Source organism: Ictalurus punctatus, chromosome 8 (assembly GCF_001660625.3).
Source record: "Ictalurus punctatus breed USDA103 chromosome 8, Coco_2.0, whole genome shotgun sequence".
Classification (NCBI taxonomy): Eukaryota; Metazoa; Chordata; class Actinopteri; order Siluriformes; family Ictaluridae; genus Ictalurus; species Ictalurus punctatus.
This window is the reverse complement of record NC_030423.2, coordinates 17,616,796-17,637,724: the sequence shown is the minus strand read 5'-3', so window position 1 is coordinate 17,637,724 and position 20,929 is coordinate 17,616,796. Positions and strand designations below refer to the sequence as shown.

The following is a 20,929-nucleotide window of genomic DNA, read 5'->3' as shown; positions in this document are numbered from 1 at the left end:
ACACGTACACTATGTACTATGTACTCTACCATCTAGTGCAGTGTTACCGCGGACCCCTAATGATCAGTGGTGTAATTGCAGCGGGTCCGTAGGAAAGTTTTAAAAATGTTTAAATAATATATATACATTTTTTGTTAAATTTTTCAAAATATATTCAAATGATATGTTTTAAAATTAATCACTTTGGTTATTTGTGTGCATTCACAAGTATCACGTTAGCTGAGCTGACAATCGTTCACTGATGTATTTATTTAAAAATTATTTAAAAATTAAATGATCATTTGCAAAAACCTATGAGTGGTAGACAAGTTCAAGTGTCGCATTGATGGATAAAATAAACAAAACATAATTCAGAGAGTGAAATTCAATGTCACACCAAAAATAATATATAATTGAACCTGGTATTTGTACCAATCCGTGGGGAATGATAGGTTCTACCAATCAACCATGGATTGCTAGTAATGTAGAATTGAGTGCTTTTTGTGCATTCATAAAAAGTAATGCATAAATATACATATATATACCACAGTCCTAAATGAATGTGTTCTGGTGTTTGTCTGTGTGTATTGGGATCTTTCAGTCTTATAAAATCGGACAAACTGTTGTGTAAAATTTTACTCTTAAGTTTATATTTGTAAGACTCAGTTTATGGATTTTATTTTAAATAAATAAAAAAATGGTACTGAGAGTTTGCCCCCATTCCATTAAAAAAATAATCGGCCAACTAATCGATTATGAAAATAATCGTTAGTTGCAGCCCTAGTCATTTTATATTTCTCCATAGTCTGCAGTTATTTCATATATTTTCCAATAAGACTCAGAATTGTTTGATTCTTTGTTCTCAGATGGTCTCCACCATGTCTCTGCTCTTTGCACTCTCCGTGTTGCCATCATCACAGATGACATGTTGACGAACAGTATCACAGTGCGACTGGAGAACATGTCCCAGGAGCGCTTTCTCTCACCGCTGCTCAGCCTATTCACAGAGAGCGTAGCTGCTGTGCTGTCCACCAGCCGTGATGGCGTGTTCGTCTTCAATGTACAGAATGACACGGACGTGGACACGAGTGTCCTCAACGTTACTTTCTCAGCCCTGCTGCCTGGTGGCACCCCAGGCCGCTTCTACCCCACTGAGGAGCTCCAGGAGCAGCTGTACCTGAACCGCACGCTGCTGACGCTCATCTCTTCACAACATGTCCTCCCCTTCGACGACAACATCTGCCTGCGTGAGCCCTGTCAGAATTACATGAAGTGTGTGTCAGTGCTGAAGTTTGACAGTTCAGCTCCCTTTGTGGCCTCCAGCACAGTCCTCTTCAGGCCCATCCATCCTGTAAATGGTCTGCGTTGCCGATGTCCAGATGGTTTTACTGGAGATTACTGCGAGACAGAGATAGACCTGTGCTACTCGGCACCATGTAAAAACAATGGGAAGTGCCTTAGCCGTGAAGGGGGATACACCTGTGAGTGCCCTGAGGATTTTACAGGTGAGTGCTCTTGTTTTTTGTTTTTTTTATCACTTCCTCTTTCCTATTTTTCTTCCTGAAGTTCTGATCTGGGACCAGTTTCCGAAAACATCATAGAGTTAAGATCGTTTTAACTGCTAGAGAGATAGAGAGAGTTGACAGTGTTGTTTGTTTCACTATTTAACAATGACCTTTGCGCTACAATGCTTTTAGGACACTGATCAGTTTTGCGTTTTCATTCATTTTAGGCTCTGTATATTGCTCGGATAAACCAGTTTAACTTGTAGCAATAACGGATTAGAAGATTATTATTTGCTAACAGTGAGTGCAGCTGATTTCTCAACAAACTGTCACCTTCTGCGTTCCTCTCGCTGTCAGAGCCTCATTAACTCTGATAATGTAGAAACGTGACCCACCAGGACCTCTCCGATGAGATGAAATAAATGTAGAGAATTCTTTGGCATACCTTTAACTTGAGTAGTGGAGATTCCTCTCTGGATCTTTCACCCATTTTGACAACTATTTTCTCCATGGATTCGGATTTCTTGTCCAAGCTCAACAGTGAGGCCATGTTCCTCTTATAGCCTGTGGTCATATTCTGAGGTGTTGACAGTGGCTTCTGTAGTTCCTGCACTATGTTTCTCTCATTACCATGTAATATATCCCTGTAATTCCTCTGAAATGAGGGATTATCTAGGAGGCATTTGGGTCATTACATCCCTGGAACTTGCCTTGTACATCCTAACACATATTTCCTCAGGGCCCAATTCTTGTCAATGTAAGGTGGCAGGTGCACAATAGCGAGTGTATTGGATGAACACACTGTAATAGATCACTCAACTCCATTAGATGTTGTCCTTGAGCGCATTCATCTGCTAACATACTGACACAGCTTACTGAGGTTTAAGATATGATAGATATGATGCAGCTATGGCAACTAATAACTATGTCCAGATACCGAATAGTAAAAGCTTTATTGATACTTACACACTCTTATGTACATAACCAGAAAGACTCAGAGTAGAGATTCATTTGAGCTTAAGCCTTCACAATAAAGTCCTTAAAGACTCATGCTATTATTCATTTACTTACCCAGGGGCGTAGGATTGATTTTGAATCTTGGGAGCGGGGTGGATGGGGGCTGGTGACGGAGTGCTTCAGGGCATGCTGTGACAGTTTCATAGGCGAAATAATTATTTCGACAACAAAATTATTGATCAAAACAATCGGCAATTTCATAGGTTGAAATAGCTACGATATCCTACCTCAAATACAAAGTGGTAACTCTTTCATCTATACATTAGTGTGCTCAAGAGTGTCTGAATGCTGTGTCGTGACCGCCCTCACCTCAGGACGTGAGTTGTTTTTTTTCCACGGATGGTCACGGAATATTGGCATCATCTCCAAAGGAATCCATTCTGATTTCATTGCATAAGAGTGGCCACCTCTCTGAAAGTCCATAACAGGTTTTGCTTGTTACCTTGCAGTGACAGACTAGCTACTCGAGTCTGACCCCTCGCTTATTTTAGAGAAAGTTTGTTTTTTTAATTGAATTATGTTTCTAAAAGTTGCGGAATTGTGGAATAATTTGGAGACTGTCCAGTTGACAGGCAGGCAATGTGAAATACAATTTGAGATTAGGAAAAAGTCGGGGGGACAAAACCTAGATTTTGAAATGTGGGTTGGACATGTCCCCCCATGTATAATGGCTCATACGCCCATGTATTTACCTCAAAACATTATATTGATTCAAATCCTGAGAGAGAGCAAATTGGCCGTGCTCTCTGGGAGTGAATAATGGCATACTCTCCCCTGTGGATCAGAGTAACACTAACCAATTATTAGCATCTGTGAGCTCATGTATGTGGAAGAGGGTAAATAGCGCTTTACAGTGCCACAGCATGAGGATCAGTGCAAAAAGATGTCGAAGCTGACTTAACGTGTCTCAGAGGCAATTAGTCTACACCGTCTCCAGTTGACATGTGACCAAGTTGGTGAGAAAATGGGACAAAAAATGATTGAGTATTTACTATAAACGATTTACTAACTATAGTAAAATAAACAGCATGAAGTTAGTGCACGGAATGTGAATCCATCTCTAGTGGAGCTACATCAAACCATGAAAGATTTCTCATCTTGCACCTGGATTTTCTTTGACTCACATTTCATTATCTCAGGCCCACACACAGCATTCATATAGCAAATAACAAAACCCAAAAGAATTCCCCCAAAAACTCAGTCATTCATAAGAGAACAAAAAAAAAAGCAAATGATGTCATCTTCCTCCATTAGCGAGCTGTCATCACTTCTTCAGAGATCTCAGCTTCCAGAATAGTGGTGTTGTAGGTTGACAGGTGTCCTCCAGACCACCACCACGTTTCTGCTATTATCACTCTGCCTTTGGGCTGAAGGCTAGTTGTGTTTGATTAAGAGCAGGGGTTAGCCTGGGTCACTGAACGCAGTATTGAGTGTGTTGTGTAGACAGGGGGAGGGAAGAAAAACATGGTGTGGGTTCAGGTTGAACTCATGTGTAAAGCCTGTAAAAGCTGTGTCTCAGGGCCGTTTGCTTTTAATTCGTTAATTTGTTGGGGCCTGTATGAACAAACAGACGCTGATTTATTACATCCGTTGCAAGCGTCTGCCAAGTTCGTCATTATTTACGTGGAAATGTGATACTTTGTTATATGTGTATATTATTTTTGGCCTAACTCTTCATGCTGTATCTCCATTCCAGGTGAGAACTGTGAGGTGAGCTCTCGATCGGGCCGCTGTGTGTCGGGTGTGTGTAAGAATGGAGGCCAATGTGTGGACCTGCTGGTTGGTGGGTTTATGTGCCAGTGTCCTGAAGGAGCGTTTGAGAAGCCCTACTGTCAAATGAGCACACGCAGCTTTCCTGGGAACGCATTTGTCACCTTCAGGGGCCTGAGACAGAGGTTTCACTTCACACTCTCCTTCATGTGAGTACCTTTGCCTGTCTGCCAGTGTGGACAGCCAGCTGTCCATCCATATTCTCATGTCAGGCTGGTCGTGATATAGAATAGGATTGCTAAAAAATTTCTAATATCAGTAAATTGTCATTACTACGAGGGTAAGTCAAATTAAATCTTTAAAAGGTTTACATTAAATTTGAAGGTGAAATTGCAAAAATGTACTACTGGTCCATCATCCTATCCTCCTCCTACTAGTTTAAACCTGATACACTTTAGTGACACCTATTTTCATTTTAAACCATTTATAAAAATCCTGATATTATGAAAAAATTGTGGCTGGGTCTTATAGCATTGGGACAAAACTGTTATGTATACACACAGGAAGACACACTCACTGAAAGAGATATTTGTGCTTATTTATTTATATAAGTGCTTCAAGTCTGTAATCATACCATGTCTTTTCTGAGTAGCAAGCAGGGTAAACAGAGAAGTGGCACTTGTTGTTAGCAAGCTCTTTCATTTCACCTCCAAAGGCATTTAAAAGAAAAAAAAAGAATTATCAAGAAAGTAATCCACCTCGTTTGTGTTTATTACACCCGGTATTATATTTCACATTCACCTTTTCAGTCACCGCCAAAGACGTGCTATGGATATGTCGGCGAAAGAAGCTTAAGTAAATATTACCACTTGGTATGACAGTGAATGATGAATCTACGAGTCTGGGTTAGAAAGAAACATAACATTCATTCTTACAAACAATTGTGGTGCTATTCCTGGTTCCATCCGTCCATTTTCCATACCACCTCTCCTATACAGGGTCACGGGGGAGCCTAAATAGCCCATCACAGGGAACTCGGGGGACAAGGCAGGGGACACCCTGGATGGGGTGCTAACCCATGACACACACATTCACACATTACACACATTCACACACTATGGACAATTTGTAAATGCCAGTCAGCCTTTAGTGCATGTCTTTGGACTGGGGGGAAAGCAGAGTACCCAGAGAAAACCCCCCAAAGTGTGGGGACAACATGCAAACTCTGCACACGCAGGAGAACCCCCAACCCCGGAGGTGCGAGACAAACGTGCTAAGCACTAGGGCGCCATGTCCCCTATTCTTGGTTCCATAAAAGTAATAATTAATCTATTCAAGCCATGAAAAAGAGTCCATTTAAGACACTTTATGAAATGAAACCATTGTATATAGTATGGGTGTAGGAATCTGGATGGGCTAATCAACTTTACACAGTAATAACACATACATAACATTTACATTATATTCCTACAGTCAATACACATATTTACATGTTATATTTAACTATTCATGTTGAAAGCGCAGAAATGAACGTTTCACATTTCCCCTGTGTTACACGCATGAATCATGTGTGGAGTGAATTAAAAAGCAAGTAGTGCTTATGGATCCCATGCTGAATTGCTGCTTCAGCAAAATGAGTTTTCAAGGGTTCCTCAGATATAAATTCACATTAAAACTCACTCCAATCAGATCTCCACAGCTAACGTGCAAACAGGATGTAGTGTGTGGTGCGGATCTTTGTTCCTGCTTCCTGTGAGTGTGCCCTTGTGCCAGGTGCTACCTGACACCTCTCTCTATCTGCCTTCCATGTGACCTGCAAAACTGCCACAAGTTGGCAAACACCTGCAGGTCAGCTTTCCCCCAGTGACTTCTCCGTCAGTTACCTCGTCACTACCACAATTAGCGCACGCTTTGTTCACACGTTTTATCTTTCTCCTACTTCCTTTTCCATCTTCCCTCTCTCTTTCAGCATCCGCATTTGGTATCCTGGAATAATGCATGATCCTGTTTGAGGTGTTTATAAAACTAATCCTGGTCTTTGGAGTGAAACTGTATTCACAGATTGGAGTGTTACCCTGAAAGTCTAGTATGATTTGTATGAAACATGTTCTATATATGTTATGTGAATCCTAATCATATTGGCCATACTTTGAACATTTATGTTTTTGTTCCACAGGTTTGCCACTAGAGAGAGAAACGCACTGTTACTCTATAATGGAAGGTTTAATGAAAAGCATGACTTTATCGCTGTGGAGATTGTGGACGAGCAAATCCAACTCACTTTCTCTGCTGGTGAGTCTGTGTGTGTGTGTGTGTGTGTGTGTGTGTTTGTGTGTGTGTGTGTGTGTGTGTGTGTGTGTGTGTGTGTGTGTATGGTTATGTATTGCCGTAGTGCAAACTAATCCAGGACCTGTCCAATAATGAGAACCGTTTTGTTTGAATAAACTGACATGCAGCTAAACTCCTCCTAAATTGAATTCACTCGCCGTGTTGCTTAAAGTCAGGTTTATTGAAAATAGGAAAGTGAAACTTAAGGTTCAATACGTAAAATACCTAAAAAGGTATTACTCATGAAGTCATTGAGAAACATGCTAATAATGCATAGTAATATCATATACATTGCTGTCACCGTTTGAGTTCACAAACATAGAAATAAAAGTAAATATAAACAGAATATTCTATAAAATGCAATATTCAACCAAGGTTTTAGTTTTTTTAATGCAAAGGAATATGATTGGAGGAGGAGAGAGGAAAAGAGCAGAGGGGTAGCCAGTCGGAATATTTAGCTGTTACAGCATCGCAGTTTAAAAGTTGCTGTCCTTATAATGGGGTATATGTGCGTAATAAGGAATCATACAGAAATACATTCTTTTTAAAGATATGGATTATAAAATGACAAAATATAATAACACTAATTTACATATGCTGCATTAAGTGAGCTGATTTGAAGATATGTTCGAATGGATAAGTTCATTTGATTGATTCCGAAAAATATTATTGCACAAAACTGTCCAGAGTGTGTGAGAGAAGTACTTTCTCTTGGGTTTTTTTTGCTCACATAAGTGTGTGTGGAGGCCTTGTGCCAAAGGATGCAGCTGGCCAAAGAGCACAGAAACACACATCCTCTATCTACCTGTCCCTTTGTTTTTCTAACCCATTCACTCCAGCCCTCCTGGGTGGCATATAGTTAACATGCCTCCAGATCCTCGTCCTGTCTCTTTAACATTTAGACTCGTTTCCAAAGGATAAAGTTCAGTGGAATGTGTCGCCCTACTCTCCCTGAGTGTGAGAAGGTGAATTCCATGTATGTCAGAGAGTTAAGGGTCAGCTGTGGACGGTAGTGGACGCTAAAGGCTTTGAAAGGCATTTCCTCAAACAGCAACATCTCACAGTCTAGGAATGAAGGAATTTCAATAACAGTTTAATTTTGGTAAGTGATAAACCCAGCATGGGTCAAAGGTCAAGTCCCTCCTCTACAGCCATTGCTCGACATAATGAAATAGGATAGAGTAATAAACAATTCCCAACAGACTTTACAGTGTCTGGGAACATGGGAACATTAGTTAAGTTTTTCTCATGGGAGGTCCAGGATTTTCATTATGTTCTCTATAATGATTCACTTATTGCCTTCACTGAACTGGAAGCGCTCCATCAATATCACAACACTCCCTGAGTGCTGGTGGATTTTTTTGTTGGCTAGGACTGTCAACTGTCTCAACCGTCATGATAGCACTTCCATAGTTACAGACAGTTTCAGTGCTGTGACATAATATGCATCAATTCATTTATTAATATTGGTGTTGGGTTTAGTCCAACAATAATAGTTTAATGTTTAAATACACACAGTTGTACACACACTTGTAAGGGTTCAGCCTTGTGTGAGTTCTGCTTTCTAAAAGCTGTATTCTCTGTCCTGCTTCCTGCCCGCAGGAGAGAGCAGGACCACGGTGGCGCCGTTCATACCAGCCGGAGTAAGCGACGGCCAGTGGCATACGGTGTGGCTGCATTACTACAACAAGGTAATTCTGATAAAAAATATTACTAAGGTATTCATATTTATATGAATACATATCCAATGATGTTTTTATAAAAATGATTTGAAGTTATGTTTGAAAACACATAAGGATTACCCAGCCTTAAATCTAAATCATTCAGGGTTATTAGATTCTGTTGTTGTTGTTGTTGTTGTTTTATATATATAATATTTATTTTTTATTTTATATATATATATATATATATATATATATATATATATATATATATATGTGTGTGTGTGTGTGTGTGTGTGTATATATATATATATATATATATATATATATATATATATATATATATATATATATATATATATATTTATTTGTTAGACATAATAATAAAATGTTAGACATCTTTGATCTAAAAAAGTTTTGAGGTGTAGCGTTTTCTCAGCAGGTATAAGTGCATGTTCCCATGCATGTGCCTGCTGGTGGGTGTGGGCATTGTTCACACTATTACAGTGTTGACAGTGTTTGCCATGCACTGACGATTTAATTCCTCTCAAGTCTGCTGCTTGTATCTACAATGTCTTTCAACTCTTACACTTTTAGTATACTTCTAACTCTCTGTGCTGCTGTAATATGTGAATTTCCCTCTGGGTTGAATAAAGTGATCTATCTATCTATCTATCTATCTATCTATCTATCTCTCTATCTCTCTATCTATTTATCTGTTTGTCTGTCTGTCTGTCCACATCATTCTGTAGTTAGTTTGACTGTAGTACTAAATATTTCATACTAATCACTGAATAATAAGCAACTTAATGGGCTATAGTGCACTTTGCTGCAAGAGCATACTGCTGCAAGAGCATATTGCTGCAAGAGCATATTGAGACTCTAATGTTGTAGTATTAAATCCATGCCTGGAGCATGTGTGCTTGTGTGCGTGTATGCATGTGTGTGTGTGTGTGTGTGTGTACATGTGTGCGTGTGTGTGCGTGTGTGTCTGTGGGTGTCTGTGTGTGCACGCTCACATAGGTCTGTAGGGGGATCCCACTGATCTGTGCTACAATACTGGTATTGAAAAAAAAGTGGGAAAGGTAAAACAGAAACAGGGAAGCCAGCCAACAACACACCATCCATAATCCAATGTAGAGGTTATGAAAGTATGCATAAGTTCTCAGCATCATGTTGTGATTTTGTTTTGACATGACAGCTGTTAGCTACATAGGCTGTTATTTCCTTTTATGGAAGAACCTCATAAGATCCAGCTTGTGTCCTTTCTTTAATGCTTCTTCTGTCTTAAGACCTTCTTATTACTGTAAACATCCAGAAGTATAATACCCCACTGCAAGCATCAACACTTTGCGAAATGCATAATGGGTCACGTTTCATAGCTGTGAGCTATTTGAAAAGCTTCAGTTACATCAGGGTCTTGTTATTTCTTTCATGAAGTAGAGACACATTAGTGATGTCAGGGTGCTTTTATTATTATTATTATTATTATTATTATTATTATTATTATTATTATTAAGGCTGTCGATTAATTTGTGATTCAGAAACAGCTTTGTGTCTTCACTGCAAAAAAAAATAGACATATTTAATTTCAGGCTTAAACGTGTCTTTCAAGCTTCATATTAGTTTAAAAACAGTATAATAAAGAGAAATATTAGCTGAAATTGCCTCTATTCAATATTGTTTTACTTGCTAAGATATCACTTTTGCAGTATTATCTTTAATTGGGGCTACAGTTATTTTTATTTCTTAACTGCCCATGCACAAATAATGTCAGAAAGAGCGATTTTAGACATTTAATCAGACTTTTGTCAGACTGAGAAGTCAAGGATAAAAGCAGATAAGATAAGATAAGATAAACTTTATTGATCCCACTCTGGGGAAATTCCCTCATTACTGCAGCTCAATTACACACAACAGATAAGACAATACACATTAAATAGGAATAGAATCATTACAAGTTGCCAAATTAATGTTAACGATAAACTCAAACATGAATAGAGTCAAAGAAGTACTGAACTGTATTAAATTAAATTTCATGCGCATGATTTATCCCCAAGGGGTGGTTGGTTTTACCTGTTTAAGAAGTGTGACATTGTAAAAATACAGTATGTAGTTGCCTTATTCTCCTTAACACTGATTTCTAAATAAACTAGGCTGGGTAAAATGGTCAGATTTTTTTTTTTGTGATTGGTATGGGAATCAATCTATAGTATGACACAAAGGCATTGGTCTGTCTGTCAGTATTTTAGTTTGCTTCATCTTTGTGCAATCCTGTTCAAGCTGAAAATGAGCCAGAGTTAGCCCAAGAGGCTTATTTATCATCAGTTGGCACATGTTAAAAGACATATAAGACCTATGAAGAAAATCTTCTACACAGAGGTAGTACTGCAAATGGAGAACAATTATCTGCAGTCTGAAGGCAAGTCTTCTCTATCAGGAGTGCATTTGCTCTGTTGTGGCTGAATAAAATCAGGACCTTCCCGTTAACCCACTTTTCCTTATAACCCATGTCCAATTATAACCCCAAACTAATTCAGACAAAAGCGACCCCCTGCTCAGTTAATCTGTGCCACAATGAGGTACTTGGGCTCTATGAAATAGCCAGACGGCCAAACTTCTTTTTATCACACTTAGATATAAAGCAGCGCACAGCTGTTATTCACACAATGCTTGTAAAATTTGTAGTATTTATGTGCTTAATTGAGAAAAGCTGTCTACTGTGATATATACTTAGGGTGTCAGTGTACAATATGGTAACATTGAGAGTTAGTATTACACTTGCAGGGGAGTTTGGACGGACAAAAATGATTATTTTGTTTAAAAAATGTTACCAAATTAGATTTAATTATGTAATGTTTGACTCTGGTACTGGTACCCTTTGTGTCCTAACTGGATTCCATTCACCACTGTTCAAGCTCTGTGCTCTAGATTTTTTACTTTTTCTTTCATTACCTTTTTAAGTGGCATTGTATTCTGCTATTTACTTTCACCTTTGCATTTATATGCACTTTAAATTGCATAAATTGAGTGATGTATACTAACGGAGGTTTGCTGCTGTACCATAGTTTCAAGTTCACAAATTACAGATTTCAGCAGCAGTCTGGACTCAGTTTTTTGTCCTGAAGTGATCTTCCTTATTCCGTAGTCGTCATTTATCCACTCCACTATGTGATATTTTGTGTATATATATATATATATATATATATATATATATATATATATATATATATATATATATATATATATACTATATATATATATATATATATATATATATATATATATATATATATAGCTCTATATTGAACACATACACATAGAGTGTATTATTTTATGAGGTATATACATTATGTCTTGTTTTGAGACAGTGGACTGAAAGCACTGTTAGTATGCTACAGTTGTTTTACTGCTTGTTAAATATACTGCACAATTTCAGATACAGTAGTTATTAAGAATAAGCAGATAGCATCTACAATAAGAATATGACAACACTGAAAAAAGCCATCATTAATAATAAGCTATTAATGTTGCCAAATAACTGTTCAATTCACTAATTACATGCACATTTACAATATACTGTATGAATCAATATCAATCAGTTAATGTGTCTCATGTGACCAAAGTGCTTCTGATATTTTTTCTTATTTCCTTTTACATAAGATAAGATAAGATAAGATAAGATAAGATAAGATAATACTTTATTCATCCCCAGACTGAGAAATTTGGGAAATTTTCCCATGTTTTATGATTATGATAAGCTTGGACATTATTGAATTAACCACAAAATAGTTTGTCTGGCTACCTGGCTGACAGCAAGGTTTATTTTTTACATAGGAAAGGGAATTGAGGACATGCAAAGTCAGTAAATAAGAGCACGGGTTTATCATCAGTGAGGTTGTCCAGTGCACGTTGCTCCATACAAACCTTAATAAGAGTTATAAATATTTGAGCCTTAACTAGTTGCAGATTCAGTTTGAGTAGTGAAGTAAATCCTTGCTTAAAGCACTGAGAATGTTCAGCATTTTAGAAGAAGAATCGCTATTTTGTTGTCTCATCTGTTTCCAGTTTCATAGTTATCCAAACAGTTCTCCTATGTGAGCATATGCTCGTCTAGATCAGGCACACACACACACACACACACACACACACACACACACACACACATACACACACACACACACACATTGACGTGATGGTTGTTAGCTGAATGGAGTGTCTGGATTTTGATTAGTTGGACTCTGTCCATGGTGTATGTGTCAGAGTGCAGGAATGCTCTCAATCACTGTATTTCTTTGGGCCCATGAGCCAGGCCTACTCACCCCTCAATGTACTTTTATGTGTTTTCATTCAGCAGCAGTGATATTAGGAGAAAATCTTCAGCACAGGCTCTTTAGATAGATAGAAGATAGAAGAATTTAGGGTTGTTGTTCTAGGACTCGAGATAGAACAGAATTGTAAGATCTTTTAGAGAAGCTTCTTTCAAGTGTGTTATATTCCTGAAGAAAACAGATTTATGAAAGCTTCAATGCGAAACAGGAATGGCTATGTCTTAAGCACAAAATACTGACAGAGGTTTTTAATGCAGTACCCTGTCAGATTGCTATCTATGTACCATGAGCTTGCAGCTGTATCAGTCTCAGCTATCATTGTTTTGCTTGAAAGAGGCCAGAACCTGTGCAGCAGCCAAGCCAGTTTTATTTCTTATCTCCATGAACTGCAGTCTACATACCACCCATACCTGTGGAGTTTATACATATCCAATGCATTATTGATTCAAGGCAACATTTACATCTATGTTTGTGCAGGAATGAGCCTAATAAAACTGTGTACAAAGAGCAACAATGCAAATACTGAAAACCCTGTGCAAAATACAAAACACCAACAATGGAAACAGTTGTACTACGTGTGAATTTTGGAGGAAGACTAAGTGGTAGATTGTCAGTTTGTCAAAACTCAATCTCAAAAAGGAGCCACTGGCTGTCACTAAAGAATGTCATTAGACCTCTTCCCTACTATGTTATTAGACCTACTTGAAATGTCTGAAGAGTCCTGTCTGGAATCAGAACAGCTTCCAGTCTTTGGTTGGCACTTGTAGACGATTTGACATTCACCATCATTCTTCTGTTGTGACAGTTCAACTATCAGTTTCTCATTATGGTTAAGATCTCATCTGATGTGGTGCAAGCACTTAGAGGGCTTAGCATGCCTGGTTGAGGGTTTAACGCTCAAATTTCATTTTCACTATTTGGTTAAACGAAATTGTGAAACCACATCCCCAAGGCCATATAGTCAATAGAAGGTTGACAGGCAGGCAGAGAGAAAGCAGAGGATTTAGTACACATTGTCCTATATGTGGAGTGGCGTATACCACAGTAATAAGGGTTATCAACAAGGGTGTAACCTGGCCTGGGCATTCGAGGCTGTAGCACCAAAGGTTTTTCTTTAGCCCTGAATAATTATCCACTTGGAGTGGTTTGTCACTGTGTTACTGAATGCCAGTAAAAGAAGAAGGCAGTATTGTAATTTTGTATCTTCAGTGAACGGTTTGTTGTATTTTATCATCAGTGACCAGAGGCAAGACCAATCAGACAGGGTTTACAGGAAAATAAGTGGAAATACTCGTGTCAGAGGAAAAATAAATATATGCGGCAATTTTTTAACAGTAAAGGCGTTGAAACTGAAACACTAACAGCCTCACATGCTGAGCAGGAAAATAAATGTTAATGTGTTTAGATGTAAATGTGTATGTAAGTTCCAAGTTACGTGAACAAGATATGAGCAGTGTATAAGGACAGCTAATGTACTTTACATGACACTGTAGCAGCTAAACCCATACAATGATAACTTAGTTGTGCCTCCCCTTGGTTAGTGACACCAAACTAGCCTAGTCTCGTTTTAGGTAGCCAAAAGGGTTTACATTTTATTGGTCTGGAAATCCTACAAACAGTGATAACACCCGATGATAAATACAAGTTTTTATAATAAATGCAACTTTTGTCCAGTTTTCACATTTTTTAAGCAATTAACCCTCACATGGAAGAAAAACAAATGCATGGAAATCGACACCCATGTATAGTATTTGTTAGGCACGGACCTTGCCCTTCAAGCCTCTGCAGTGTCGGTTTGAAAAGATGATGGACGTTATGCTTTGTGTGTGTAAAAAGGCCCCTTTGGTCTCAAAGTCATTGCTAGTGCTGTTGTTTAACAGTGTCCTCTCAAATATAATGTGAAATCATGTGTTTAAATCATAATCCAGTCACACTGGGAATGTCTGGTTATTTTATTGGCAAACTGATATTACTACATCTAAATTACTACTGCTTTATGAGCCAAGTTTAAATGTGCATTGCGTGAGTATTGTAGAATAGGCTTTATTATTCATTTATAATAGAAAAACCTTCATTAGACTGCCTTTGCAGGTGTGTTGATTTATCATTTGCTGAGCAAAGTGACACAGTAAAACCACATGTTAATGTTAACCTGAGCTACCTAACTAACTACTTAACTTTAACTGATGATTTCATACCTATCTAGCAAACACAAACAGGAAAAACTATGTAGACAGCCAAAACTTTTGAAACAATGTAGTACATATCAGCTGCATTTTAAATGATTTGTCCAGCTTACTGTACAGTGTAAGATGCAGATGGAAGATCAGAAATGATATATCATTATTAATGTTTACAAATTTGCATTCAAGAAACTGCTATCAAAACATTCTTCTGTCACAGCAAAAGATAAAAATAATCTGCTTATTTATTTTTGGACAGCAACAGCTTAACTTGTTAAAACAGAGCCTGTGCCCTCAGGTGGAGCTTTGTGAGTGAGTGAGGTTTGGTGCCTGTCAGCTTGAGCTATTAGTGCGTAGGCTTGTCATGAACTAAAGACTACAATGCTTCACCAAATGTAGAATGTCCTTCCATTAATCCACCTAAATCCACCTATTGCACTCTTTACTGAACATATCATTTTAGAAACGTTATGTGATTTAATCAGTAACATTTCTCATTCACAGAGGTACCACTTATAGGAAATGCCATCTGGTTCTCTTATTTTAGCTAAGTGACTAGCTTCGGCAGTGAAGATTTTGGACATTCATTTAGAAATCCCCTCAGAAACAATGAGCGCATGTTAGCTAGTTGATTAGCTTAATCTGTGAAGATTATGAACAATTATCGATATCATTTATAGTCATCTTAGCTAACATTAGCTAGCTGGTTAGCGTTATCATTAAATATTTTGAACACGGAGTAAACATAACTTGCCTTTGGAAATTCTATTGGATTAGCTCACTTTAGTTATGCTATGTCGTGATTTTGCATGATTTCTGTAATGTTCCCTGTAACACTCTTTAGTTCATGTACAAAGGACATTGTGTCATGTCAGTTGACATGCTAAATAAATAAAGTAAATTAAATACTGCCAAAGCAAAAGGAGCAGAATTAGCACAAGCTGGCTAGAGTTACTGTATAATAATGCAGGCTTTTGCTGCACTAATCAAGTCTGCAGAGATTTTTCTGACATTGAATGGCATACACTTTGTCTCGTATCTCATTTTCACCAGTGTTTTACTGGCGTAATCCAATTAAATGTTTAGCTGTTGTGGGCACAGCTCCACAGTCTGGCAAGCAGACACCTCACGCTACGTCTGAGAGATTAACACTACACAGTAGCTACATCTTTTTTTATGGTCATGCTGTTATATAATAGTTGGGGAAATTGCCATGACATAAAAAAATATTTCAAACAAGAGCCCCATATGGTACTGATTATTTGTTTTGTGTTCTAGTGTTCGGACACTAGAAACTGACATGTCCCTGGCATTTTAAAGTCATTTTAAAGAAAAGGTCTTTCTAGGCTGCTCAGCAGTTTGTTTTAGTCACACAAATATTTACTGGGTTTTTTTGTTTTTGTTTTTTTTAGCCTCACATTGGGCATACTGGTCTCCCTCATGGTCCTTCTGAGGAGAAAGTTGCGGTGGTTGCTGTGGACGATTGCGATGTGGCCATGGCTGTACGTTTCGGTGGTCAGATCGGAAACTACACGTGTGCATCCCAAGGCACCCAGACAGGCCAGAAGAAGTGAGTCTGAGCCAGTTGGTGTTCTTACAGTTGTCCTCCTGTTGTCTTTAATGTTATTCTTTAATGATCCAGTAAGTGATGTGTTGTTACATATGCCATAGGAACAAAACATAACCCAGAATCTTATATGTTTATACTGCATATATTAGATGCAAATACCCATACTGACCTTATACTTTCACAGGCAGGTATAAATACTCACTGAACAGGACAGTAAAGAAATAAGATCTGAGTAAGGCATGTTAACCGCATGCAGGTGTTGAATAGCTCATCATTATAGGAGATTAGAGCACATTCTCCCACTTTGCTTTCACTTTCTCGCCACTCTCTTCTTTCCAAATCTTATTTTGTCCTTATGCCAAAGCTGTCTTATAGGCTTTAAAATGCAGACACACTTGTAGGTCATCTGGATTTTATTTACCACTGTTTATTAATCTTATCTCTGTTTAACTTAGAGATGATAGTCCTTAAAGGTTTCAGGTGAGGAAACAGCTTTGAAATGCAGCTATAAGTGGAAGGTCATGTTCTCTTAATGAGGAAACCCATAGATTTTAAGCGTAATGAAAGGTAAATGGTCTGCACTTATATAGCTCTTTTTTAACCTCAGCAGTTCTGCACTTATAAAGCGCTTTACACTGTGTCTCATTCACCCATTCACACACACACTCACACACCAATGGTAGTAGAGCTGCCATGCAAGGCGCTAGCTTGCCATCGGGAGCAACTTGGGGTTCAGTGTCTTGCCCAAGGACACTTCAGCATGTGGAGTCATGGGGGCCAGGAATCGAACCACCAACTCTATGATTAGTGGACAACCCGCTCTGCTACCTTAGCCATAGCCGCCTCAGTCAAAGCTGTAATGCTGCATGTAGGACACTGCTAAAATTCTCTGACCTATTAATCTTGTGCTAATTTACAGGTGTCTGGCTGAAAATGAATTAACATATATTTATTGCATAAGTTTTTTACATTATGTCTCTCATTGCAGAGTTCAGTGACTTTCCTGTTCAACTTTTGAGTTCGTTTATACCTTTTCTTATGACTAATAACCATGTAAAAGCAGGTACAAAGTAGTTTTCACCTGCTTTCAGCTGCCTAGCAAGGAGTTCTGGGCCCAAACTCTATTTGATTTCATGTTGCATTTTGTATTCATAAAATATGTTCAGACATATTCAGAATTTTTAAGGCTCCTCTTTAGTGTGCATGCAAAAATGATTGCTTACTAGGCTGCTTTAGAGTCAATAAATTGATAATCAGGATTAATCCATAAAGTAGGAACAGAAATATGTGCCAGTTCAGTTATGGTACTATAATAACATCTTAAAATGCAATACCTATACGAATTGAGATTACAGAGTTATCTCTTAATTATATCGTATTCCAAATATATGCTGCATTGTAAGACATGTGAATAGTATGGTACATGTTTGCATCGCTTAATACAGCTGAAAGCAGTCTTTTAATCTGTGGAATGTTTCATTGTAATGTTAAGCCGTTTACACTTAGACCTTTTAGCTTTCCTTTTTTGAAAAAGCCCTTGGGTCATGAGGTTCATATAGAAGAACTGTAATCAGTAATTCTGCATCTTTCTTACAGTAAGTGTATTGTACTCATACAATCAGAACAATCATACAAAACCTAGCTTAGCAGAGTGAAAGAGGACGTCTAGAAGATCATAGACAAAAATGCCTCACTGTAAGTCAAAACACACAAAATTCAAAACGACTTACGCACAAACATACAGTAGCAACTCAGTAAACACATGAGAGCTGAGAGCTGAGGAATATGAAGAGGAGTAACCAGACTTGTGATTCTAACACTTCTAACAAAAATACTATGAGCGATTCTCATATTGTATTTAATTAAGTTTGATGACAAAGGATTTGACACCAAATGTATTCACCAACTCAGACATCCTCGCTCACTGAAGTGCCGTCACTTTACAGTGACATCTGTTATTAATGATTTTTGCCTAGTTGGTGTCAAATACTTTGTCTTTGTATCCCATCCATGTATAATTTCCTCTGGTCCTCAGAGGAACTGAGATGTGTGGTAGAAATCAAAGGAAAGTTAATTAAATACAATATGAGAAGCACTCATAGTATTTTTGTTAGAAGTGACATCTGTTATTAATGATTTTTTTTGCCTAGCTGAATCACCTTTCACTGGGCAATGGAGCTGCATATGCACCACTACACACTGTTACTACACACTGAATTAACATCAAATTTAATAATTGCATGTGTACTTTACAAAACTTTATGGAAATTCAAGCACATTTTAATCACTTGAATTTTTTTTTAAATTATTATAAGAACTTTATTGTATTATATTGTATTACTATGCAGTTAACACATGCTACAATAAAAACACTTCAGAGTAGGAAGCACCTGTGTGTCCTTGCTCTAGAAGCCATCCTCACTCTTCAATTTCTGTACCGGCATATTTACAGAATTATTACGTCCTTAATGAAGGTGGGCTTTATTTTATTTCCAGGTCATGGGCTGAAGCTTGTTAGATTGAGGAGTGAAGAGAGCATCAGTCAACAGTATTGAGAAGCACTCTCTTTTTGACTGACCAATGGTAGAAAAGTACCAAGTACTTTGTGTTAGTTCCATACTTTTAAATAAAAATGTAAAAATACATATATATTTCTGAAAAGTATAAACAAAAATCTAAAGTCGAAATGTTACATCTGCTTTCACTTTTTCATCCTGTTCAGGATGAAAAGTTTTGCTTAAACAACTTAAACAACGACAAAAGTCACCGAATTGTGAGAGTCATTGTGAGAAACAGTGTGTGAAATATTATAATTCCAAGGGAATTGTAAAATTATATAAAGTATATATTTGTCAAATATTATTTGTAAACACAATAGATGCACATCTTCTAGAAGAGCTCTAGCTATAGGTCATTTGGAAGATTGGGACCTCATGTGTCATGTGTATGTGCAGGTCTCTGGATCTCACAGGCCCTTTGCTCCTGGGCGGAGTTCCTGACCTCCCTGAGGATTTCCCAGTAAGAAACCGAGATTTTGTGGGCTGCATAAGGAACCTTGCGATCGACAACAAGCCCATTGACATGGCCAGCTTCATTGCTAACAACGGCACGGCTGCAGGTTAGATATATTATACACCCATTAAATATTCCACCTCACCATCTTCTCTAAAATGTAAGGAGGACCTTTGGTTCATTCAGGATTAATGAACTTGGTCCTTACTTTTCCAGGTTGTCTTGCAAAGAGTAATTTCTGCAGCAGCAGTGTGTGTCACAATGGAGGGCTGTGCGTGAACAAGTGGAATACATACTCCTGTAAATGTCCTCTGGGTTATGGTGGAAAGAACTGCGAACATGGTAGGAGAACCTCTGTTTAGCAGACAAACATACAGATGTACTGTAGGCATAATCAAACCCACACACAGAAACACAGGGATACACGATTAATCAGACTTGTAACTTAAAATAGGCATACAGATTATCGAAAACGGAAAGCATGTAACGCTTAATGTTGTTTGTTTTTTGCAGAATTTGTTGCTTTATGTTGCATACTAGATGATTAAGCAAAGTTTTATAATAAAAGTATCCCCAAAATCTCAGGTGTGGAGAGAATCAGTGGAATCGCATTATTCCACGACACTCAATGTAATGTGAAAAAAAAAAGTACTGAATCTAGCTGAACTAGTTTCTGCTTTTTTCTGACCAAGAACCGAAAACACAAACTGTGCATGAAGATGTGTTTGGGGGAAAAAATCATGCATTGTTACCAGAGTCTGCAACCGTATACACTGTTTTTTTTTCCTCTGAATTATGTCACTGCTATTTTCTGTATCTGCCATCCAGTTAAGTTACTGTTAATTACACACTACGTGTTTTTTTTGTTATAAAAACGAAATGTTTGAAAAGATTGGGAATCTTCTGATCAATCTGAAAAAAAAAGATTTTTTGTGATATAAGAGCAATAAAACAATTTTAAGCTTGCTGTTACAGGATAATAACTTCAACTCTTTGCGTCGTGCCGCATCATACTACTGCATTGTTGATTATATTCCTATATCAGCACCCCCTGTGTTTTTATTCCTTACATATTGCCTAGAACTTAAATTAAGTCAGGCTTTAGAGAACTCTTGCGTGCTAGGTCAATCCATTTGACGTTGCCTGTGTGACATCTCTCAGCACCTTAACCAACATGAATGCAGGCACGCCACGTGCAGTGTGACATGCTGGATGTGATGGATTGCGCACTTAGACTTAGAGCAGGAAATGTGATCATAAGTGGCTTAACATTTTCAGAGAGCTTAGTCTGGCATAATTCTTTGAGATCCCACTGATGGATTTGGCTCTCTTATGCCACTTATTATAAACCAAGTTTGTTTAAAGTCTCAACACAGATACATAGTAGGGTACAATAGACTCCCAGACTCCAAGTTCAGAAGTAGAATTGTACAGAAAAGCTGATGATAATATGGTCGTTAAATGGAACTGTATAAATATGGACTATGCTTGCTATTACTTCTCTCTCTCTAAAAAAAAAGTTTCTCATGGGTTTTTTTAATTGTTTTTTTTTTTCATGTTTTTTTGGGGAGATTTTTTTGGAAAATTTGTTACATGTATAGACAGCAACACAATCAGTCATAGAAATCCAAAA

At 37.8% G+C, this 20,929-nt stretch overlaps 1 protein-coding gene across 1 annotated transcript in view; it reads left to right on the top strand.

The window, feature by feature from the left end:
* The window catches only part of celsr1b (cadherin EGF LAG seven-pass G-type receptor 1b), a 60,112-nt gene that overhangs the window by 13,034 nt on the left and 26,149 nt on the right, over positions 1 to 20,929 (top strand). The window contains exons 2-8 of the mRNA XM_017475232.3: positions 846 to 1,484; positions 4,198 to 4,420; positions 6,388 to 6,503; positions 8,142 to 8,230; positions 16,127 to 16,284; positions 19,239 to 19,402; positions 19,513 to 19,638. Of these exons, the coding sequence (XP_017330721.2) occupies positions 846 to 1,484; positions 4,198 to 4,420; positions 6,388 to 6,503; positions 8,142 to 8,230; positions 16,127 to 16,284; positions 19,239 to 19,402; positions 19,513 to 19,638 (1,515 nt within the window). The remainder of the gene's footprint in view (positions 1 to 845; positions 1,485 to 4,197; positions 4,421 to 6,387; positions 6,504 to 8,141; positions 8,231 to 16,126; positions 16,285 to 19,238; positions 19,403 to 19,512; positions 19,639 to 20,929) is intronic.